This window comes from Podarcis erhardii (assembly GCF_964252035.2).
Source record: "Podarcis erhardii genome assembly, chromosome: 3".
NCBI lineage: Eukaryota > Metazoa > Chordata > Lepidosauria > Squamata > Lacertidae > Podarcis > Podarcis erhardii.
The window spans coordinates 43,531,981-43,557,653 of NC_138507.1; the positions used below are offsets into that span (position 1 = coordinate 43,531,981).

Here is a 25,673-nt window from a genome sequence, read left to right on the forward strand (position 1 = left end):
GCGAAGATAGATGACACTTCTGGGATAACAGTGGTTTGGTCTGGGATAGCTTCTGTAGTTGGCTATTAACCAAACTTCTCTGATGATAGGGAATGTTCATAAACTGTCAAAACTTGTGAGGTTAAGTAGGCAGGAAGTAATGGAAACAGTGAGAAACTAGGGGACCACAGCTCATACGGACTGTAAAGACAATAGGATGAATAGGATGGTGGTCTCAACAAGGGAACATGTGACAAAAGTAGGCTAGGAAGAACTGGGAGGTGAGGGGGATATGAATATTAATTTGACACAATCAGTCAAATTCTTGGTATAAAACTCTTGCAGGTATTTACATGTGATCTAAACTACTGGTTGGTTTCAATCAGCAATCAATTGTATTTCTGCCACTCTTCATTTGACTTCAGCAGGCTCAAGACATCCTTGGGGACAGAAGCAGGCACTTCTATTTTAAACAGACACACCAAAAGCTTTTTGCTATGAACAGATTAAGCCATGCACAGCTAAATACTTAATGAGACTTGTGAGGGCTGCATTAAACTTGATCTCCCGGCCCTTATGACCCTAACAGATGGTGGTTCTGGTAGACCAATGGAAAGTTGCAGAACTTCATACACCCACCAGCATAAACATACAGATGTTTATTTGATGCAATACTCTTGATAAAAATACACTTGACTCCTGGAAGACAAACCTGATCAGACTTAAGTATACACTTGCCAGCGTTTCTTCAAAGTCCTGAAACAATACAGATTCTCACTAGTATCTTTCAATGTTGATTCTTTTCTGTGTTTGTGTTATGTTTAATGTTGTGGTACCTGAATACGAGAGATGTGAAAATTGCGTATAAACACAGCTATACATAAATTTTCACAAACCACTCTATTTGTCTCTTATCTATCTTCATTCGGGTACCACAACAGTAAACATAATATTGACCCAATAGCCTAGTCCAGAAATAACCTTTTTTTAACCTCTGTCCCTGGTGGTTGAACAATGCCCTGTATCGAGTTACTTCTAGGAAAAGAGGTAGCATTAGGTTTCGGTGTTGATCCTCGGCTCAGGTTAAACCCTATATATACACCTGAGCAACAACACTTTGGTAGCTTAAGCAGCACGCAGCGGCGGGAGCTGTTTTTTAGAACTATTCGCGGAGTGTTAAAGAAAAGCGACTACTTTTCCCAGCAAGCTCTGCGGAAGAAAGTCCCGGCCAGGGCTGCTAACCGAGGCTATATAAGCCCATCGGGCGGCGCGGGTTTCAGACATTTGCCGGTGGCTGTCGCGGTTGCGAAGCTGGTGGCGGCTCTTTTCCTTCTGACGCTGCCGCGCGCCGTTGTTGTTCCCGTTTATTCTCCCTTAGAACGAGCTCCTTTCCGATGAGGCCGAACGAGGCGTCCGAGGCGCCCGCTTTGGCGGCGCGCCTGGAGGAGCTGAAGCGCCGGGCGGCCGAGTGCATCGAGGCGTCGTCGGAGCGGCTGGCCGAGCTGAGCCGCGAGATCTGGAGCCGGCCGGAGCTGGCTTACGAGGAGCGCCAGGCGCACGACGCCCTCGCCCGCTTCTTCGCGGGGTCCTCGCCGGCCGGCGCTTGGCTGGTGCAGCGCAGCTACAAGCTGGAGACGGCCTTGCGGGCGGACTGGCAGTGGGGCGTCGAGAGAGACGCCGCGGGGGCTGCTCCTACCGCCGCCGCCGCCGCCGCCGAGGACGGGCAGAAGGCGCCCCTCCGTCTGGGCTTCTTGTGCGAGTACGACGCCCTGCCGGGCATCGGCCACGCCTGCGGCCACAACCTCATCGCCGAAGTGGGCGCCGCCGCCGCGCTGGGCCTGAAGGGCGCCCTGGAGAGCCTCCGCCCGAGCGGAGCCGCCGACGGACCGTCCCGCCACGTCCCCGCCGTCAAGGTGCAGGGTGGGTGGGGGGAGAGGGAGAGAAGCTGCGCCCCGCATCTCCTGCCTTCAACCCACAACCTTTCTGAGCCCCCTCTTTTTTCTTTCCTTTTTTTGGGGGGGGGGCGCTGGGACGCTGCTGTAGTTCTCACCATGCCCATTCTTTGCGTCTTGTTTTCGCAAAGTGCCCTAGAAAGATCTCTGGAGGTGTATATGCAACTTGTAAACCTATGGGTAAATAAAGAAAGACCCTCCCGTAAAGAGAGTGCCACGACCCGCGCCCCCCGGGATGCTTTGGTATTTTGCTGCTCTTCCTGACCCACATGTCACCTTCAGGTCACCGTGTTGGGCACCCCTGCCGAAGAAGACGGAGGAGGCAAAATCGACTTGATCAAAGCCGGGGCTTTCGATGGTCTGGATGTTGTTTTCATGGCCCATCCATCCCAAGAAGATGCAGCATATTTGCCCGACGTAGCAGAACATGAGTGAGTAAACTGGAATGGGAGGCATTGTTTACTTGGCCATTGTAACAAGCCTTTCACTTTTGATCCACTTTTGAGTTACTCGTTTGGCTTTCCAAAGGGCACTTGGAACAATTTATGTAACGTTCTGCTGCTGTTTCTAATAAACCGCTAATGAGCACGTGGTGCTTGTGTGGAGCTGTCAAGCGAAACAAGTTTCTACTTCAATTAACTTGTATTACGTGAGGTTTGAGTTTTTATACCATAACCGTTAATTCATTATCCTAAAGGGCCCCAGTAAGAAAGGAAGGCTGGGTGGCATTATGAAACAGCTGCCAAGGCCTCTTGTGCCAAAGGTCCTGTTCTTTCTCACTATGCTGTCCAGAAGAAGCTCACCCAGTTTTCCTCTTAGCTGTGCACTGGGGAAAGTTGGGGTGATGTGTGAGGAAGATATGAGGACCTCCAAAGCCAACCTGCTCCCAGTAACCAGTCCTTCAGTATGGGTGATGGAGTCCATGCACAGAACACAGGTCCATTGGTCTATCAAGCTCGCCTTGCACTACCTGGAGATGCAGGGGATTGAACCTTCGATTTCCTGAATGCAAAGCAGATGCTGTGCCACTGAGTTACTTCCCATCCTCCTTAAGCGATATCCTACCCAGTGATCTGCCAGCAAGTTTTAGTTCCAGAACTGCTACTCTCTACATGTTTTTTACTCCCCTGGTTGTTGAGAGGAAGGGGCAGATAGAGCCTCCATCTAGAGTTGGTCCTAAGATCTTCAGTTATTGACCTTATTCTATATATTTACAATTATATGCACATTCTGAGTAAAGTATTGCATGCAAAATTATGTCACTTATGTCACTTTGTAGTGAATTAGAGCAGGGCTTCATTTTCAGGGACTTTTACGTATTTGAAACATATCTTTATTCAACATCATCTTATTCAAGTTGCCTAATGAGCTTCTGTTTTGTTTTGTTTTTAAATCAGTTGGACCAGTAGCTAGGTAACCCTAACAATGATTTTTTAATTTAGCTCAAGGTATAAATTTCATTTCCTGATGTGTGATAGCGTTTATGAAACTGCCAACTTTATTGGAATAGGAGATGCTGCAGTTTAACAAACACCCTTCTACCCACAATTTGTTTTACTCTTTATACACATTTGTTAATATATTTGAACAGAACCATTATTGGGACTAGAGTTGGTGCTGGGTGTTTTTGAAGTCATTCTGTTTAGTTGGAAGCAATTCTGGTTATACAATATTTCTTCATGTGATTATTAAAGGAGTTTGTTTCAGCTGATCTCATTACCGAACATCTCCAGAAATTAGATCTGGTGTTTGCCTGCAATGTAGACCTAAATGTCTTGTGACTCAAAGCTGTACAGTGGAGTGTTAAAAACTTTTATATTTCCTTTCACATTTCTGCAAAGATGACCACACATAGGCATATTAAGAACAAGTAGAACTGATGTTCGGCTGTATACAATTAAGATTGTATATAGAATTGAATACAGTGGTGCCTCTGCTTACGAACTTAATTCTTTCTGGAGGTCCGCTCTCAACTCGAAACTGTTCTTAACCTGAGGCGCGCTTTCACTAATGGGGCCTCCTGCGCGCCTCTGGAGCGCGATTTCTGCTCACATCCCGGGGCAAAGTTTGCAACCAGGAGACCTACTTCCAGGATAGCAGAACTTGTAACCCGAAGTGTTCGCAAGGAGGACGGTTCGTAACCAGAGGTGTTACTGTGCATTGTGCTTTTAAAAGTTTCTGGCAGTTAACACACCAACCCAGAAATGCAGAGTGCCCCATTCCTCTTGGTATTATGTTTTTTGACTGCCTTTCTGCCATAGTGAAGTTCACACCCAGGGTATGATGGCTATGTTGACATCTCAGTAGCCTTCCGTATCAGGAAAGCAGTGGTGTGCTGCAGATATTGCAATGACAAACAAGGTATATTTGTAAAAAAAAAAAAATCCTTTGCAAAAGTCGTGATTTTCACCCCAATTTGTTTTTTTGTTTTTTTAAATAGAAAGGCTCATCTTAAGCCACTCAGGGCACCTTTTGTGACTGAAGAGCAGGATAAAAATGCTTTAAATAAATAAAAGGTGTGGCTTCATTTCACCACCTAGCTCTCATTGGATCACTAGTAAATATTACAAGCTTCAAGTGCCTTTCCTCATCATTGTTAGAGATGGCTTTCCATTTTTGAAGCGAGCTGACCAACACAGATGATTTCTTGTGACTAGAGGTGGAAGAACACTTCCTCACTTCTTTTGAAAACCACACAACATCTTTATAGAGACTAAGATGAGATTCCTTCCCCCCTCGGCCCCCAATATGTGTGGTAGGGATGTTATCCCTTCATAGAAATTTAGTACAATTTTTTCAGTTTTGTCTTGACTTAATCTTCCTTTGTTCTTCATATTGAACAGAATGGGCACAAAATCTAATGCCAGAAGCTATGAGCTTTATAATTAATTGTGGTCTCATGTAACAGATTACTTTAGATCAGTACTAATTCTAATGTTTTCACGTCTTCTTCTGCAGGTGATTCATCAAGTAAAAACACAGCCCTTTGAATTGTCTCCATTTGCAGAACATAATCTTTTCCCCCCTCCCTGGATGCAGTACACCTGGTGCTTGATCCTCTACTCCTGCACAGTAATAGCAGGATTAGCGGGAAGGGAGGTGGTGGACATCAGTATATGAAGACCAACTGGAAACAGAGCTCTGTTGAAAGTGTATACTTTCAGATGCTTTTTGTATTCTTAGCTTCCATATCCCTGCACATACCAAAACAACTAGTAGGAAAGTTCTACACATTTACTTCTCAAAATTGCCATTGTAGTAATAGGGATATGTTATTTTTGATACATGGGGCAGTATTGAACTTACAGTACAGTACTGAATTATTGCTTAGAAGTTCAGAGCTCATTTGAGATTTCCAAGAGAGAACTGTACAAAGCAAGTTTTTGAATGCTACTCATTTTAGGAATTTATACCCCACCTTTCGCATCCATCTCAAACTGGCTAACACAATTTTTAAAACGTAGCAGCAACTAAAATTGAGTCAGAAAATAACACTTAAAGCAGTGATCCAATTAAAAGGGTGGTGTGTATCATAACAGGCCACCAAATGCCATTAGCATTCCAAGCAGACAGAACAGATTTGCCCAAATTGTAATGATGAAGGAACAGTTGAACATATCTAAGAGGAGAGTTCCAGCACTGAAAAGGCACTTCTCCCACTAGTCACTCACCTAACTTCAGGACACACAGAGAAAGGCCTTTGACAAATAATTGATGGATTCTATCCTAGTTCTTGGGCCAGGCTACCTTAAGTATTTTTACCCAGTTTTCTGTTGAAAAGGCTTCCAGAGCAGATGACATAAGATCAGTAGCAAGATGACCTGCTCACAGGCATGCAGTCTGAAAGACAGTGATATTCAGTGATAGTCATAATATGCTGTAGACCCACTGACAGCAATGGATTTTAGCCCGTTTTAATGGGTCTGGTCTAAGTATGGCTTAGTTGGGTATCACTCACATCACAGAAGGGAAAAGAGGAGGCATAGGGAGAGAAGAGGAAAACAAGCAAACTCTGCTACCAATTTTTGCCAGTACATCATACCTCGGTGAGAGGAGCTGTAGGATTTCATGATTAGCATTTCTATGTTCAACAGCAGTGTTGAATCAACATTTCCAGTAGCTCTCAGTAGACTGATAGTATAGACCTTTTAACTATATATGCATAAGGATGGAAGAGCACTGGCATTCTGAGCTTAACAGCAGTATTCCCTATGATTCAGTTGGGACAGAAGTATGATTCTCTTGTTTCTCTTATCTATAGCATTTATGCTGCTTCTCTATCCTACTTTATATAACTTATGCTACTGAACTCCATAGCCTGGCATGACCCTGAAAGGCTGGGCTGTCTTCGGATATAGCTTTATATGTTGCACCTAGCATGTATTGCTGGGGTTATGTTTGGGTCATGTTGGAAGTGGATAGTGCTGATACACAGCATATCCACATTTATTTAACAATGTTTTTATAACACTTGATTCTAGGAAAACCTCAGCAACAAATATTCTGCACTCTGGAAAACTGTTTGCTGAATTCTTCATAGTTTTTGGTTGGGAAATGTGTCAAGTTTGTCTTCACACAGGACATTGCAAACTGCTGTCTTTACCTTTGGCTTTTGTGTTTGTCCTAACCTTTTCGTTATAATTTCTGTCAAGTTTTATTAAACACATATCAGTGTATTTTTTAACAAAGTCTGCACAGTCTCCAAACTTCGCTGCAGCCAAAGAAGAATAGGTTTGCAACAGAATAACTCACACACCCTAGATGATAAATCACGCTTTGAAAATGAAGCCATGTAAGCAAAAAGCCTATGCAAGGATCCCGTGTAACGCGGGACGTTTGGGATTATTTGCTCACAGTTCATAGTGTGCTCAATACCTGTTTCTAATTAATGATTTTTATTACTAAGCCTCAGGTAGTCATCTTACCTAAGTGTAACTCAAGTTTCCCAAGGTCAGAATAAAGTCATCAGATGTACATATTTAGACTCTTGAGTAGTTGCAATTTGTTGCAGCTGGTTTCATATCTTTATAGATCTCTTAAGATCTTAGGAAGAATATGATATATGCCAGAATATGATAGATAACCAGTGTGGTATTGTGGTTAGAGTGCCAAATCTTCACTTGGCTGTGAAGCTCACCAACTCAGCATAACCGATCACTTGGGGTTGTTGTTAGGGTCGTCTGCAGAGAGAGAAACACCTACATCCCTTTGAGTTCATTGGAGTACAGGTGGGATATAAATGTAGTAAATACATACATAAATAAATAACTACAAGAGGACATTTACTAATCTTTTGATCCCAGCAGGTTTTATAGGCCAACGTTATAACGGTGCTAGTTCCTTGAACTCTAAATTTTTCATGCTAATTTTTTAACATTGCTTTTCAAAATTCAGGTCTTACTTAGTTGTGATTAAATTATAATTTAGGATTATGTTGGTTTGAACACAGTTCTTTTTCATGAAAATAAACAAGGCAAGGTTTTTAAATTTGTCAGGGATACTGCAATCTGTATAATTCAGTTCAGTGGCAGAGCTGGCCATCATCTGATCTTTTTAAATTTAGAAAATGCAGTGGGTTTTTTTAAAAAAGGTAGAAAACACTGCAGCAGTTATTCAATATTATTGCTAATAGTAAAGCATCTGTTGTGTTCTGTAAATTCTATCATCCTGACAAACCAAATGGTTCTGGCTAAGGCAGCTCAGAATGCATGGAGCTCCTCCGTTGAGAATGGTTCCCCCCATTCAGTGGATGAACCATGTATAAATAAACATTTATGTGTACTTCCTTCTCATGAGATGCTTGAATTGTTCTCTATTTGGAAAGGATCTCTGGATGAGGACAATTGTGTTGGGTATTGTAATTGAGGGGAGGTGGTGAACTGAGTTGTCAGGAAATCTCACACCAGTTGATTGTAGTTTTTTATTTGCTTCACGCCTTTTGAAAATGTCTGTTTTCTTAGTTGATAAGATATTTCTCTACCAGACACAATTTATTTCTGTCTAATATACTAATATTCTTTATTTCCACAGAAGTTAGTTCCTGTCTTGTATGTACCTATTTCAGTGCACGTGGTCCATATAAATGTCAGACTTGGTTTTGTGATGACAAAGATCAGCTTTGAGTATCAAAGCTCTGTATTGAATACCTCCTACTCTCAAAACATGTTGGGTCTGTTTTTCCAGCAATTATCTTTATAGAGGATTGAGGTTAAAAAAAAAACCAAACCCCTATATTATAGCATAGACCTTTATCTCATTAGAACTTAAGTTCGTTGAATGAATCCAAAGGGATATTTTTCCTTTCAAAAAGTGTTTAAAAACCAGTGATGGCTTTTATTTCCTAGTGTGACTGTGAAATACTATGGAAAAGCTTCTCATGCTGCTGCTTACCCTTGGGAAGGAGTAAATGCATTAGATGCTGCTGTTCTTGCATACAACAATCTGTCAGTTTTAAGACAGCAAATGAAACCAACATGGAGAGTTCATGGTGAGATGTTCATTAAATCTTATGTCCAGCAAGTAATACTTCAGGCACTGTTTTATAATGTATCTGGCATGTTAACATTAAAATGAAAATGGCTGTTCACGTGTTTAGTTTTCTGATAAATGTTCAATCTGTTGGTAAAGTTGAAAGTTCTTTAAGAGCTATACAACTTTGGTATGGATATGTTCACTTAATAGACTTTGGTCATGTTTTCCCAAAACAATATGTCAGGGTTGTTTGCTTAAGAAACCATATTGTGTGAGCTGCATCCTGGTGTATGCAGCCCATAGGTAATTGAACCCATATAGCAAGATGTCTGAAGTTTGGATTGTGATTTGTTTCACCCTAACAAGATATGTTTACTTAGTTTGTTGTTGGCAAATTCTCGCTTGTTAGGGAGAACAAACCATGAACCCAAGTTTGGATGTTGTTCTAAGCTGATTTTATCTGCTCATACCAGGGGTGGTGAGAGCAGTCAGGCTCCATGTATGGTTTAATTAGCCAAGGTTAATGAACGTTCATCAGATGGTGATTGGTGTTGAGTATTATGATGGCAGACACCTGCAATAATGTGTATTGTAACAGCGAGTCTTCACACATTTGTTTTCCCCCAAATGGGGGTTATCATACCCTGGCAGTTGGTGCAGCTCTCTATTTCTCCTTCCATCTCTTTTATGCTTTGGGGATGCTTATAGGATCTGCTCCTCACCCTTAGTCAGAGGTTAGAATGCATGCTGTGCTAAGCTTGTGTCATCCAGATGTGTAAAGCATACGAGTTACATACTCATAAGTGTCTCTAACCCAAGCTCTGCAGTTCATGCAACTGATACATTTATTAGTGGAGTCCTGGAAGAGGTGATGGTTATATAATTGAATGCTCAAATAGCGTTCCAGTTTAGCTTTTCTATTAAGTGCTAGTTAACTATATATAGGGATTATTGTGAGGATGAGGCACAGTTTTGTAAGCTGCAAGGCTGAAGTGCTATGGTCCACACTTGAGTTTTAGCATGTAGTCTACTGTTTGTCTATACCTGACCATAAAAAAATGGGTCTAACAGTAGAAGGATTTCTAGTTTATACAACATCGTTTAAAAATATGTCGCAACTAATCTAGACAGCTAACCAAAGGGATCAAATTAGCCATAAACACTTGCAATTCATTAACTTGACTGAAGTTAGTTAATAGTGAAAAGGTTTGGTTTCCATCTGCATGGTAAAGTAACTATTGTTCTAAAAGCCCAATAGGCCCATCAGGCAGTTTTGACCAATCCACAGCTACCTATCCTACACCTCTGGTCCTACCCATGAGGTCAGGTGTGAGGCAAGTAAAGTTGCACCTGGGTCACAGAGGAGATTGGAGGCACTGCTGATGTGTGTTGGGCTGACACTTTGAAACCCTGACTGTCAGCTGATTATCAGGCCTTCAAAGCATAGCCCCAACAATCAGCTTTGATCAGCTTCTCTCAGGAGTTCCCCATTGGATACCTCTCCACCCTATTGGATAAGCTCTCATCCAGAAGAACCCATATGATTTATCTTGCTGTTTGATTTCCAAAGCAATGGTGTTAATACCTTCCAGATAGAATTATGGGTCACTGTTGTAGTACTTCTGAATATTGCATAAAAAAATATTCTCAGTGGAAGATTCCCCCTCACCCCATATAAACTAAAATGTAAAAGGTTTTGAGCAACTTGTCATCCATAATACTTTCAATTTAAGGTAACATGGTCTTTCTGACTTGTTACTTTTTCTCGTCTTTGTTTCCTCCCATCAAATTTCTGCCCTTGTTAATGTTTATCTGTACTAGAGCTATCAAATAAGAATAGCAAATTGAAAAGAGTGAGGCAAAGTTCATTTGTTAGTGATGATAAGAAAGGAATGGTATGTCTTCCTGCATTCCCGATTTGTTTTTGTTTTTTTCTGATGTGCCCTTCATAGCACGTACTTGCTGGTTAAACTGGTTGGAGTAGCTCTACTTCTTTTAAACTCTTCCCCCCCCCCCATAGGCAAGGTTACCTTGCTGGTCAACATTTAGTTTTTTATGTGGTCATGAAAGCTAATAGTAATTAGTTTTCTTTGCACAAAACCATTAAATTATTGAAAGCATTTGTGGCCCAGGCAGCACTGCAAGTGATTTACTGCTTTTCAAGTGATAATTTTCCATTAAAATACTCTTAGCATGTGCATGGTTTAAATCTTACACATTTTTGTATGACGGGCCTTCTTGCTCTTGTGAGCATTGGTACCTTATTGAGGCCAAATTGGATTATACAACCCGTATCAGAAAAACACTGCACTGCCCTGTCTGCATCTTCCCAGCTAGTTTGTGCAGAAATATGTGAGAATGGGATTATACCAGCAGGTTACCACTTCATTTTTCTATAGCCTGTTTATCAACCATATATAGAGATAGCATCTCAAAAGTCTTGTACATATTGAAGCTTTGTCAAAGTGTGCATATTGATGCCACAGCATGGTGCAAGCATGGGCTTGCTCTTTAGAATAATACTTAGAGTAATACATTTTGGGATAACCTGTGCTTGTAGGAACTTTGTTGAATCTTAGCGGAAGCAAAGACAACAACTAGTTTTGCTACACATGGATGGCATTCTCAGGAGCTCTCTTGAGTATTGCCTCTCACCTGTGAGCCAGACAGTTTTTGCTTAAAGTTAAACCTTTCTATTTCTGTACACTCACTTTGATTTGCTTCATACAACTGTTGCATAATGTAAAAGTGATTCTTGGAGCAGGGAAGCTTGCCAGTTTTATGTACATGGCCTAATAAAATTTAGATGGTTTATAAATATTAGATGCAGCTTTCAGTTTTGCTGCCAATGTTCAGTTACTGTAGTGTAGCAGATGGATTCTAGCAAGTGATTTGAATAGCCCAAGACAACTAAAGAACTATTCAGGTAAGCAACTATTCCAGGTATATTGAAGAAACCTAAAAATAATTTACTGCCTAAAAATTGCCATAGATTGCAAGCACATTAGGTCTGGGCACCACCGAGTTATAACAATATTGTAGCAATTCAAACTATCTTAAAACAAAGAGCCTGTTCTTGCTGGAGTCATTCATAACTCAGTCAAACAAGATTCTATTCATGCAAGACTTTTAAGATGGAAATGTATCATACCCCTTTATTCTTGTTTGAAATTCCCAATTGACAGTAGATTCATTTGCCTGGGCAAAATTTCATACATGCATATATAACAGATCAAGAGTTGCTTTATTCAAAGTGGTTTCAACTGGAACTTTACTTGAGCTGTTAAGTGATAATTATCATACTTGGAGTAGAATGATTGAAATCAATGGATTTCAATGGGTCTATTGAGTATGATGAATGTCAGCTATTACCTATTGTGCATTAGATCTGGGCCAACAGGAAGCAAACAAACGACACACTTGCTTTTGACACAGAACCTTCTAAAACCTGTTTCTACCATTTGATGACGCTGCACCTTGATAGCACTCTAGTCTCTTTGTAACAAAATTTGAAGAAGGAAAGTGCATATATGGGCAGACAAAGGGTGACACTGTTTATATTATCTAGGGTGGAAAAGATGGTGTTCTGGAATTTTGTCCTCCTTACCTATTTCAAATGCTCGCACAAAAAATGCTCCTTAAAATGGATACTGTTTAAGAGTTTGAAATATTTTCATTTCTTATCCCTTTCTCTTGGTCAGCTCATGGGCAGCTGGTGTTGTGTAACCCACTACTTTAGTATTCTTCCACCATGCACTTCGGGGGGGGGGGGAGGCAGAAAAAAGATGTTAGGAGGAGTACTGTTCAAAACTGATGCCTAACTTGGTTAAGCAAAGTTGAATTATGCCACAAAAACATGTTAAATTGTTCAGCTTTAATTTACACTTTAGTCTTTTCCCCAGAGGTTAGAATATGAAAGGGATGTTTTTACGCCTTGACTTCTGGTCTAGTAAATATATTCAGCCTCTGTGTTACTGCTCCCTTAATCCCCCTTGTTCCAATGCCATCCAATTTTATTTCATCCTGAAAGACAACAGATGAATAACTGAGAAGAATGTGAATGCAAATCTTTGTGGGTTTTTTATTGAAATCAAATAAAATTTCAAGAAACAAGGTTTTTTTTCCTAAAAGAAAGCAAGAAAATCTGTTTTTGTTCCCACATCTGCTGGAGAGTTGGCTCAGGTGCAGAAATTAGTTTGGCTTTCCTGTTTTAGCCAGAAGCCTCAGAAACATACTATTCAAAGTTCTGATTTCAGTAACACAGTTCTTCCTTCTTTTAGGTATAATAAAGAATGGAGGTGTGAAACCTAATATCATCCCTTCTTATGCTGAATTAGAATTTTACTTGCGTGCTCCTTCATTAAAAGAACTCTCCATCCTGACAGAAAAAGCAGAGAACTGCTTTAAATCTGCAGCCCTGGCCACAGGGTGTGAAGTAAGGTTCATAAAGATTTATTTTGCTTTTAAGTGACAATGTGAGCTGACTAATAATGATAATATTATTATTTGTTCCCCACCTGTCTGACTGTTGCCCCAGCCACTCTCTGGATGACTTCTTGGCCAAACCACCTAGGACCTATTGAGTGATTTTAGTTGAAAGAAGCATAACATCTACATGTCAGCCTACCCTCTGACAGTTTCCCCCTATAGTTGTGGATTGGGGTGCTAGATTGGGGTGATTAGGCCTGTCAAGATGTTTGAAATAGTCCAGTCACCTCTGTCTTTCTCTCATTGCAGTGCTTGGAGAGAAAGTTTCAGCTCAGCGCTGTAATGGGAATGAATGTGTTTCCATATATGTGTGTGTGTGTGTGTGTGTGTGTGTGTGTGTGTGTGTGTGTGTAAGTGGCGGTCTGTGTGTGGTGAGAGCAGGGTGTGCTTGGCTATGACCACAACTGGCATATGGCCCTCAGAGGATTGGCCTCAACCCTCAGGCTGAAAAGGTTTATCCATCTCTGAACTAAAACCCTGATCCCGTTGAACTAACATCTCAGCATAGCTGATATTTTGGACTTAACTGAGGGTATTGCCTCAACTTTGTCAAGTCTTGGTTCTCAAAAGTGCAAACATACCCGAGTAAGAGCGACCTTTCACATGCTTTTAAATACACAAGGACTCAGCATTGGGCTGTTTTTCTTTTCTTTTTCTTTTTTTTAAAAAAGCTTCCTTTCTCACTGAACAGTTTCTAAGTACTTTTCCTTCTTTGGTATTTTCTTTAAATCATAAAAGTAGTGAGGAGCCTAAGGGGATTAACCCTGCTTCTAAAGCTTCTACTTCAAAGTGATTCCCAACCAGAGCTCACTTCCATATTCAGTTGGAACTCCCTTCCAAGAATTTACACAATCTTGGCTGTGTGTTTTTTTCCATTTGGCATCTTTGGAAGCTGACATTCCACACTTCTAATTTATCCTGTTTTGCAAAAAGCTTGCAGTTGTCTAAGGGCAGGAAGCAGAAAATTGCTTGCTTGTTCTAGGAGATAATGCCACATTCATGCTTCGTATAAATACGATGTGAAATGCCGAAGAAAGCTAATTAGTTCCTAAAAGTGTAATCCTTTGCATGTTTACTTTGAAGTCAGCCACACTGTGAATTGCAGCTTGTTCTCAGGTAAGTATGTTTCAGATTTCAGCCAAACACTAAGTCCTATGCATTTTTGAGAGTAAGCCCCTTTGAGTTCAGTGGGACTGACCTCTGAGTAAGACAAATAGGATTGAGTTGGAGGCCCTTTGGTTTAGACTTCATCTGGCATTTTTGTGTCAAAGCAAATGAATATTTTTCTTCTCTAGATGGAATTAAAAGGTGGTGCAAATGATTACTACAACGTGCTTCCTAACAAGAGCCTGGAAAAAGCTTACATTGATAACGGGAAGAAACTTGGCATGGAGTTCATCCCAGAAGATAACTTGACTGGGTTGTCAGGTAATAAATAATAAAACATCCAATAAAACATTTATCAGGTTGGCTTTTACTCCTTTTCTATCCATTTCTGGTTTGTTTGTCAGCCTGGAAAATACATTTATACATCTTTTAAGAATTTCCCCAAAATTGGGAAGGGTGATCAGTTTTTATATTTTAGAGTATCAGAATGTGTATTGCTAGGTGAATGCAGAAACAAATTTGAAGGGGATTTGAATTTGGTAAGGGAAAATGTAATGGGGCTGTTCTGAAACTTCAATCACATACTTTATCATATACTTATTTTCTTGTAATACTCTTAGCATTTTGTTCAACTTGATCCATGAAGTAAGGACAGGTTGAGTTAAATGGGCAGTAAACAGTGCTGCCGTGGTTTTGCCATTCCATGGTATCTGTTCTTCATCATAAACCAACTTAGGATGTAGAGTTCAAGGGCAGTGGATACCCTACTGTCCATCAACATGCAAGGGATATGATTGGTAGTCTCTAAGTTAAACTACCGTAGATTCCGGCGGATTAGGCGACTGGGCGTATTAGACGACCCCCCCAAATTGGCAGCTGCAATTTGGGGATTTGTTTTATAAGCCCAGTTGCCTAATACGTTGGGCAGCAACAGGGGGCAGGCTCAGCTCCACGCCGGGAGAAAGCCGCCCACTGTGGAGCTGAGCCTGCCGCCCGCTGCTGCTGCTTCCAAAGCAGCAGCGGGGGGCGGGCTCCGCGCCGGACAGCTTTCTCCCAGCGCGTAGCTGAGCCCGCTGCCCACTGCAGGTGTTTCGGAGCCACCGCAGCGGGGGGCGGGCTCTGCTCCGCGCCACCCATACCTGGCGTATAAGGCGACCCCCGACTTTGGAGAAGATTTTCCAGGGTTCAAAAGTCGCCTTATACGTCGGAATCTACGGTATTATTTCAGGACTGCTTGATCTTGATACTGTAGAAAGGAAAAACCCAGTTTATGTGCATGCTACTTATGTATATCACTTTTTCTCCAGAACTGTCTCCCCCCCCCCCCTTTAAGAGTGATGCCTTTTTCCATTTATGTGAGGAATTGTTGAACTGTTATTTAAGAAAACTAAATTCTCTCAACCAAAACCTCCATTCTGCTGTTGGAATCATTTCTGCATTCTGTTTATTTCAACTTGGCAAAGTGAAACATTTATGTTTGGGAGATACCTAATGTACTTGAAAAATTGTGAAATTGGCCTGATTCTGCATCTTATCATTTATCAACTTTCATTGCTAATCCCAAAATATTTATTTTACACCTAAAAAAACCCCACAACCTGTTGCCTTTGTCTGTGTTACGTGCTCTTTTCTCTGTCATACTTTCTCATGCCGTGGGACAGGAGCTGCACAGATTTTTTTCATTTCACTTCGTTTCCAGTGCCTTTGGTTACCTCCATATCACTGTCTTTGTCCAATTCTACAGTTTTGCAGTCAATAAATAAATAACTTTGTGATCCTGACATTTGGAACAGTATAATAATGCAAGATGAACAAATGTGCCTAGTTGCACTGTTCCAATTGTAAGCTGCTTTCTTAGTTTGAGATCTGAATTATTATATTGCTGCAGAGCATGCATAGCTGAGCAGTACTTACATATATTCCTTTTGGTAGCCTGATCTGATACATTTAAAACTACCTTTTCCTAGGTTCTACTGATTTTGGGAATGTTACCTTTGTGGTTCCTGGGATTCATCCTTATTTTTATATTGGGTCTGATGCACTAAACCATACTGAGCAATACACAACAGCTGCAGGTTAGTGAGTTTTGTGTGTGTGTGTGTGTGTGTGTGTGTATACATGTATTCCTCCTGGCCCCCCCACCAAAAAATATACAAGAACACTAAGATGGAAATTACATTGAGTTAAAGGTTTTCCCCAGCTGGCCTATGCTTAGTGCAGCTGAATGGAACATTAAATTGTTCTGGACTGGAATTAATGTGTCTTACCTATGTTTCTGTGATTATTCTTACTAGGTCTTGGACATTTGTGTACTGTGTTCCTAGGAATAGTCAGTAATAAATATTTATTTGTTTATTTGCAAAAATTCTAAGTTGTCCTTTACCATATGGTCCCTGAGTGGGTTATAATATAATATACTGTACAATAATAAGATAAAATTGCAATGACAAATAAAACTGTTCTAGCCAGCACTTCAGTGGTTAAAATTTTCAGAGGGTGTTTGCTCACACTTCTCTTGAAGTCTGTGCTGCACTATTCCAAAAGTCTTGGCTTTTTTTATTGCAGCTGAAGCAACTGGAAATCTTGATGCCTTGCTAGCTGACTAACACTAGCAAGAGCAAGCACAGGTCTCTCGATGTGCTGCTGACTTAAATCAATCTTTATAGGGTTTTTTGTTTTTTTAATAAGCTAACCTAACCTCCTGGTGGTCAGGTGTGGATAACTTGTTGAAATCTCTTATGCAGATATGCATCTTAAGATCCAGTGATACTCCTACTATGAGAAGTATGTTTGTGGCAGAAATTATGAGAGGGTAGTGAAGAAACTAGAAATGTCCACATTTGGGCATATTCACAAGAAGCAATAACTTCAGGCTTACAATGAGCCTGAATTTCTTGTATGAAACACATATTTATGCTAGATGCACTGAAATTGAAAGGTGTGCATTTTAATACAGGAAAAGAAAACATAAAGCTACTTAGGAGAAGACAATATCTTTTTATTCCCAGGGTAATTCAAATTGAATTGTTTTGGAAGGGGAAATGGCCTTTACAAATCCCTTATAGTTATGGTATAGCTATACAGTAAATCCCTTCAGTCTTGAATGTGCTGCCTAGCTCTTGGTAAGACCTGCTCCTGTGGCCATTTCTGAAGGCAGCAGACCAGCTTAAATTAACTTTAAAAATGGTGGGTTGTTTCTCTTTGATCCAGCAGGCGCTTCTGTTCAGAATGAGGAGGGAATTGGTTTTGCCAGTCCCTCCCTCCCAATGCAGCCCCCTACCACCACCTCTTTATTGATCCCTTCTGTTCTCATTTGTGGATTTAATTCTTCCTAGGGTCAGAAGAAGCTCAGTTCTATGCCTTGCGAACAGCGAAAGCTTTGGCAATGACTGCTTTGGATGTTGTTTTCAAGCCAGATCTGCTGGAAAAAGTCAGAGAAGACTTCAGACTGGTGAAACTCAAAGAGGAAGGTTACTTGAATATCCCTGAAAATGGAAAGGTGTCTGGTCTTGGTATCGGAGCAGCATGTGCATCACGTTGAAATAGTACAGCATATTACAAATCTAAACACAAAAGAACGTCAAATTTTTTTCCTTGGAATTCTAGGAAATGTTTAATAGCTGGAAAGATGCTTGATATTTTAAGTGGTGCAACTAAGCGACCTCAGAGTACTTTTAAAATATTGCTATTGTCTGATATCATGTAGTAGTCTTAATTTGGCAGACAAAATGAGTGATTTCTCTGCAGTGATTGAAAATGTGCTGAATATTGCAGCTTTGCATACTTTTGGAAAAACTTTTTAAATGCTATTTACTCTGGTTGGAAAGGAATGTTGGGTTGTCTTCATAGCAGCTGTTCTCTTGCCAAGGAATAGTGAGAAGTGTTGCATGTTTAGCTTATTGTATGCAGAACCAAATGCAATCCACCAGGACAGGCTTAATATGCTTCGTAAATCTATATGTATTTGAACTGAAGATACCAAAGGTTAGGTGATGGTTGTTCAAGATGTGCCTAGACTTTCACATTAGAATGGTTTTTCACTCAGTATCTCACGGTCTTTGGTAGCTCAACACTTGAACATACCACACTTTCCTTTTTTGGCCATCTAAATTTTTCTAGAAGGACTATCCTTGTAATCACTTGATGTTTATAGGTGGTCTCCTGACCTCTTGTTCTGCACAATTTCCAAACACTGTGTATCCTTTAGTAGTTTTGTGCATAGTATAGAATTATACAGCATACAGATACACCAGAAGAAAATAACTTTATAAATGAGTGTCCAGGAATAGCTTTTAAAATGAAACCCAAAACTGAGTTTCTTGTGAAAATTCTTCCTATTTGACACAAATTAAGCAATCACATTGAAGGAGAAGTTAAAGCAGTAGGTAGGGGGTTTGTTTGTTTTTAAGGGTACTGTACAGAATCAAAGAAATACTTGTGCAAACCTGGTACATGAACCCTGCTTTACTGTCTTATTTATGCATAGCTGCATTTTGAAAATGAATGGCTCCAGTCCATTAATGTAGCTGCTGTACAAAGCAGATTGGTAGAACTTATGTTTCAAATTCATTTTCCTTTCTGAAATAGAATTGTCTATAATTTTGTCAGTTTCGCCACCAGTTAATCCCCAGCACCCAAGATGTGTACATTGATGACAGAGATGAGTTGAGGAAAGGGGTGATGAATCCTATGGATGTTCAAGTTGATACCCAAGTATTTTGGGTGAGCCTCAAATGCATTTGTAAAGGCTAAATGTTGCCATTGTGAGTTGGGTCAGCAGTAGTGGACTGTTTGGGGGCTTGTATGTTGTCTTTTGAGGCAGAGAAAATAGATGTGCTTTTTTCTTCTGCGGAACAAGCAAAAGATGGTGAGAATGTGAATTCTGGGGGCCTTTGGCAGGTAAAAGGTACTTCTCCTGTAGGGGAGGAATGTGATCCTGTATGGGTTGTCTCTGCCCCTCTCTCTACTGGTAGGAAGGAAAACTTTTTTAGAGAATATACCTGGGGCAGGGACAATCTCCTATCTCCATTTCCTGCCAACTCCACTGCAGATCATCAGTCAGCTGCCCAAGGTATAGCAAAAGAGAAGTGGCAGGAACTCTTGGAAGGGATTTTCCTTTGTTCTTTGTTCTATTCCTACTGGAGTAGCTGGACCTGACATTCGGAGCCATTTTAGACAACTCACAAGTACTAACTTGTGTGGTGTAGTGGTTAAGAGCGGTATACTCATAATCTGGTGAACCAGGTTTGCTTCCCCGCTCCTCCACATGCAGCTGCTGGGTGACCTTGGGCCAGTCACACTTCTTTGAAGTCTCTCAGCCCCACTCACCTCACAGAGTGTTTGTTGTGGGGGAGGAAGGGAAAGGAGAATGTTAGCCCCTTTGAGACTCCTTTGGGTAGTGATAAAGCGGGATATCAAATCCAAACTCCTAACTAGGCTGTCTAGATTATTCTTTGCCTATGATAAGATCAGCTGTCTTCTAATCAAGCTTGTCTTTGTATTTGGCATATATTAATCTACACACCAAAATTGACTTGAAGTACAATCCTTTGCATGTCTATGCAGAAGTGACTCCCATTCAGTTCAATGGGGTTTACTCCCAGGAAAATGCTGCAGGATTGTAGCCATAATTATGTGACACACCACTGCCTAAGCTGCATTAGTGGTATCATAACGCACCACTGCCTGTTACTTAAACTAATAGTAGATAAACATATCTTATGCTGAAAGAAAACACTAATTTCCTGTCCTCTTAAGCATAATGTGAAATTTCCTTTGTAAGTGTTGTAGGGAGCAAACTCTGCACAGAATTTTATATTCTAGAACAATATAAATGCTGTCTTTATGCCCGCTTGTTTGCCTAAACAATATTCTCTTTGAGGGTCAAATACTTCCATTATTATGTTATTATTTATTTTTTTGTCTTGCCTTTCTTCTCAATTTTTACCTGTAAGTTGGTCCAGTAAAAAAAGGCTATTCACATTTTGCTGAGTCGGTTACAAAAGCTCTACTGGTTTAAATGAATATATTACATTATTTTTATTCATAAACAGAAAGAATTGTAGCAAGTTTAGCAGAACTTAAGGTATATGCATTTCTGACTGAAGCGCACACATGCTCAAATGCACAAATCTATCTAGGGAGAAACAGAGATGTATATTTTGTACATCACCTGTAGAAACTGTTCTGAAGACAACATTTTGAGCTGCACATTTGAATGTTGGAATGTTTTGCAGCAAATTAACCTCCATTAGCAAGCACTGGAAGACCGTGTTAGGAAATTAACCACAGCACTTATTTTTTCCCACCACCACCAGTGCTGTAAGAAGAGAACGTACCAACGTACAGCTGTTTCCCCAAATGTTGCACTGTCCTAACTTGCCAGGGAACAGAAATCATACACAGCTGAATCATGCCTAAGTTAGTAGGCATAGCAAATTTCAGTATGCATAACTGTATCAAACTTATGCTTCAATACTTTGATCCTGTTAACAGTTGGGTCAACTTCAAAAGAAAATATTAATCTTACCATGCTGTATTTAGTATTCCAACTTCTTTCATCCAATTAAACACAGTTTTTGCAATAACTCTTCACCTTTTCAGAAGAGGGGGAAAGGCTCTGGAAGGTTGTTTTTCCCTCTAGTAAGCAAGGGCAAGTTGTCCTCAGTGGGATTTGGAGCTGATCAGTACTTGCACTGAAAGGATCAGTGTCTCTTAAGGGTCTTGTTATGTCTCCTCATTCAACTGTGTAAGCTTTGCTTCTGAAAACATTAGTACCAAAGGTGAACTCGATATTTTATTGAGCTCAGGGTTATTTCTGCTCCAACCATATAGCTCTGCAAGTTGCTGCCTAAGCAGGATGCGAGCAAGATACATTGACTGGCTTCTATTTTCTTGGAGAATGCTGCATATTTCTGATAGTCTTTTAAAAACCTGGCAAAGACTCCTGTTATAGCTTCATAACTTGCTAAAATTGCAAACTCAAAAGGGTTGGATCCAGGTGTGCCACTTGACATGAACAGACTGGAACTAACCCAAAGGTTGCAAGACAGCATGGTTAATGTTGTTATGGACCCATTGGTCTTGGATTGTTGCTCTGAGTGTTCTGTAATGAAAACTTGCTTAGGTGGCAACCGCTGAACAGTGTCATGGGCATTATTTCAATATTTTGCTTACTATTCCAAACTTGATTCCTTAGCAGAGGCCTACTTTGCACGGAGATTTTGGCTGAGACTTAGTGGTAGAAGCCATCCCAACCATACTGTATTCCTTATCTGAACATGAAAGAAAAGAGGGAAATTGATTTATTGTGAATTCCTGTGTTTCTTACATGGTTTTTAATATCACAGTTTTAATTTTGTTTTTTTTTTAAAATATATGCATAAATGTTATTTGACAGATCAAACAGCTGGAATCTTGCTACTGTCCTGGGAGAGTACAATTTACCTTTTTTCCGTTTACAAAGCACAATCCAGTGAGAAAAAACAATCAAGCTGTAAGCCACATGGATTGCGCAGCAGTTGCTTTAAAGCTCAAGTGTCAGGAAAAGATCTAGTCTAAGCATAAGGCTACCTGGGTTTCCGGCCAGTCCCATGATCATTGACGGTTATTCTTCATAGCCCTCCGGGGGCTGCAAGGAAGTTCAGGCAGGGGAAGGAGAGGATTTATGCAATTGTATTAAATTATAGTAATTTTGTTTGATTTGTAATAATTTGGAAAATGATAAAAATAATACGATAAACATAAGGCTACCTGGAACCATTTATGCAGCCGCACTCTCATATTAAAAGGGTCTTCTTGAATGTGAGGCTATCCATGCGCAGCATTAGCATGCCATGCCATGCCAGCAACCAATGATCAGAGAGGAAGTGCTTTGCATAGGCCTCTGGCACGGATCATTGCTGCATGGAGCACCTGTAGGGATATACGATTTCCATGTGACCATGTGGCATGTTGAAATTGTGGGTTAGAGACTGTATCTGAGGTGGTTGAACTTTATGTCTTTTCTTTGTAAGATCAGACGGGTTGGTGTTTGATTTCTTTTGTGTGCGGGTGAGTTGCTAAGGCAGTAAGTCCCATTGGTTTATAATTTCAGAACGCCTTGTCCAGTAACGTTAGTTTTGTTAGTAGGCCATTGTTTATTTCTGTTAATAACGCTGAGGCTTTCTTTACAGTTCTGATTCAGCAGTTATGCAGTGATTCTGTATGCCAGGTTGGACAGACTTTTTGCCAAGTAAGCCATAAGTAAAGTCTGAAGCGTGAGTGCCATTTTTGTGTATTCCACAGGACGTATACGGCTCCCCCTTACTAAGAGGTGGCTTTTCGTCTAATGCACCAAACTAGATAGTGTGCGCTTCATCACTAGTGCCATCTGTGGCCTCTTACACAATGCACTGCTAAATCCTAGAGTTTTGCACTTTTGCTGTAACCTGAATTAACAAGAAAAGGCAACTTTTTCACTGCTTCCTTAAATAGAATGCAACTTTACAGTAGACAACAGTTATTCTTGGATCTTAAGTAGGACAAGGACACCAGACAAACATTTTAGTCAACATTACTTTTAGGCTACAAAGCTGTTGTAAAGGCATATTTGCTTTTTAGTGTCTTGGCTATTGCTGCTGCACCAAATCTTGTATGCTGTTGAATCTATATATTCAGTTTTGAAGAATGAAGAGCCTGCAACAGCAGGTTGGTAAAAATGTATATGTAGCTGGGATGGTGAATTTACTTGAACAAATGTAACAGCAAACATGCACAAGTATATCTCAAGAGTTTGTGGTTTTCCTTTTTTTCCTTTTTTTATACCTTCTAAGGGTTATCTTTGCAAGTGTCATGTTTTGCAGTGAATTCAGGTATTTGAGGAAAAGATACATTCAGGGGCTGAAGCAGCTTCCTGTGCCATCTGTACACAGAATGTTTTGTTTGAATAAAAACTTGAGCTACACTATAAACTATTGCTATAAAAGTACTTTTGCTAAACGTGTTTTATGATTTTCTAGTGAGCCACTGTTGATGCTATCACTTGGTTTTGTACATTCAGCTTTCTTGGTATGCTGTGTGTAAGTACATTCTGGATTGTAAGAATAAAATTGACTTGCACATTATATTGTGTTTCTCAGGTATATCCTAATAAACAAATACGCTACTTAAACATAGGAAGAGCCTGGTTAAAGTTAACGAAGACTGCTCATTGTGATAGTTTGGCTGAAGCTGAGAAATTGAGTCCCAGAGAATGCAAAACTATAGGAACTTTAAGGGACAAAACGGAAAAAGTAAGATAAAATAACACTCTTTGGGGATTATGCCTGTGATGTTGGTTTGAGAGCATCATTTAATCAGGCAGGGCAGCTTGCCAAAGAAACGAATTTGCAATAATTTATTAAATACTCAGCAGCATTCCACATTGTCAAAGGTTACCTGCTGTCAGCTGAATAACCCATAAAGGCAAGAAGATTTATGCAGCTGTATCTTTTTTAAATGTTGAATATTTACCCCCTCTTAATAATTGCTAGAGGCTGCTTACAAGGGAACTCATAAAACAGACCATCAGAATAGAGATTGTCAACAAAACTAACAGTAAATGTCTATCTACGAAGTAGCACCACGTGATGATTTAGATGTCACATCAGATAGTAATAAGGCTCCCAGCGGTTTACAGAAACTTGCAAAAAGAGGACTTCCAGAGCTTTCTAAATCTCTGTTGAGGAAGCACATTATGCCTTACATTAAGGCTATTTCATTCATTTATTTGTCATTTAACTTCTCTGGGTGAAAGTTTAAAATAATCTAAAAGCATAAACGGTATGCTCCATTTTGAAACAGGCTGGAAACTGCCAAATAACGGAGTATAAATCTCTAGAAATGCAGCAACACACCCCTACTTGGCTGATCATCCTTCACTAAATCCTCTAAGGCCTACAGTACGAATTTTTCAACTGAGCAGCTCAACATACTCTGTGTTGTTGTTGTTGTTGTTGTTTTGTTGTTGTTGTTTTTTGTAGCCAGAATGCGCAAGAGGGCAGTTCTGGCACCTCTCAGGTGGGTGCCATTGTGTGCTGGCATGTCCCTGCCTGCTTCTTGCCTTTACCCACTTCTGAGAAGTGCAAAACAAACATTTCAGGTTAAAATGGAAGGTGGCCAGCATGTGCGAGTCTACACTTTTTTTTAGATCTATGCACCTAGCCCAGCCGCAATTGGTCAAGCTACGGGGCAGGGTCAATTCATATTTCTTCAATCCATCCTTTGTGTAGCTGCAGGAGTAGACTTTAAACTTTCCAGCTAGGCCTCTACCGTTGCACACACAGACGTTTGTGCGAGGGCCCTTCTGAGCTGCCCTAGCCACCCACCTGAATCTGAAAGATCGAGGGAGGTGGGAGCGCATTTATTTGACGTGCACCAGAATCGGGTGACCCACAAACCAGGTAGGGAGACAGCTTGCCTGAAACCCTTCTAATTCCTGGATCCAGCACGGATTCAACCTTCCTGATGATGTTATGGCCTTCTAAGTATGGGCCATCAAAGTAACAAAGGAAGTGGCTCTGTGCCAGATAACAAATGGGTAGTTAGAAAGACAAAAGACAGGGTTCAAAGTTGAGTGTGTGCGAGCTAGAAGTTAGGCTAAAGGGTCGCTGGCAAAGTTTGCTTCATGCACCCTCCCCGTTCCACCCTCGGCAAAGTGAGCCAACCGCAGAGGATAGTGGCATGCCTGAAGGAGCTGAGGCGGCAGCAGAGATGCCCCTGGTCCCACTGCTGTTGCTGCAACCACCACTGCCACCCCTCTGCTTGGGCTACTTCTGTGACTGATGCATTCATTTTCCAAGGGCAATGAGGTATGCGATGATGGTGATGATGATAGCAATTATGTGTTTCCATTAATTTAGCTCAGTGAAGCTTTCTGGGTATGTTGCTAAACTAATAAATGCATGCTTCTTTTTCGACCTTTAAATGTCACAGAGAAATTCTGGTGCTTCTTAGTTGCCTAGTGAGCTTGAAGAAGTTAAGCTTTCTTCTTGTGTAGTGATGCCTTCAAGCTTGTCTGCCTTTGCCATTTTGACAGATGAAGTTTAAAGGTCAAATTGAAAATCTTACCTGCTCAGTCCTGAGTTCTGCAATGTATTGACCACTTGAGATGTGTCACCAACCATTTTCAATCTTGCCTTGTGCTTTTATAGTGAGATGTTCATTCCAGCAAAAACCACCAAGAGCTTGTAATGTATTAAAATCATTTTCAGTCTTGAACACACAACTCGGTTTGTTTATAACAGTGAACCTCTTGAGCACCTGAGATGTGCAGAAACACTGTACTGTGTTCTCTTAACATAGTTTTTATAAAAATTGCATAAAGGTGCCTAGATAATCCTTTCTTGGAGACACAATAAAGTTTTCTAACATTTCTGAACTAAAATCTGTTAGACTGTATACTTAAACTGGAAGAATTCCATAGGCCATGAAAATTTTAAAAAGACCTTTGTGATCCTGCTTGTTAAGCTATGATGCTGCATATGATCTCTCTTGCAGACTAATTTCGATTGCTTAATAATTAGAGTATGATCAAATGTTACTTTATAAACACAATAGTTTAAATTGCATTCCTGCTTTAGAAACTGTTTTCCATGTCAATATGCCTCAATATGAGAGAGGCACAGGCAACATCCTTGGTAGCTCTGTGAAAATTCC

At 40.5% G+C, this 25,673-nt stretch overlaps 1 protein-coding gene across 1 annotated transcript in view; it reads left to right on the plus strand.

Annotated features, from left to right (window-relative positions):
- The window catches only part of PM20D2 (peptidase M20 domain containing 2), a 617,107-nt gene extending 594,006 nt beyond the window's left edge, over positions 1–23,101 (plus strand). The window contains exons 2-8 of the mRNA XM_081857239.1: positions 1,129–1,892; positions 2,214–2,362; positions 8,276–8,418; positions 12,683–12,837; positions 14,186–14,318; positions 15,965–16,072; positions 17,333–23,101. Coding sequence (XP_081713365.1) covers positions 1,374–1,892; positions 2,214–2,362; positions 8,276–8,418; positions 12,683–12,837; positions 14,186–14,318; positions 15,965–16,072; positions 17,333–17,538 — 1,413 coding nt within the window. The 5' untranslated portion in view covers positions 1,129–1,373 and the 3' untranslated portion in view covers positions 17,539–23,101. The remainder of the gene's footprint in view (positions 1–1,128; positions 1,893–2,213; positions 2,363–8,275; positions 8,419–12,682; positions 12,838–14,185; positions 14,319–15,964; positions 16,073–17,332) is intronic.
- The last annotated feature ends 2,572 nt before the right edge of the window (positions 23,102–25,673 follow it).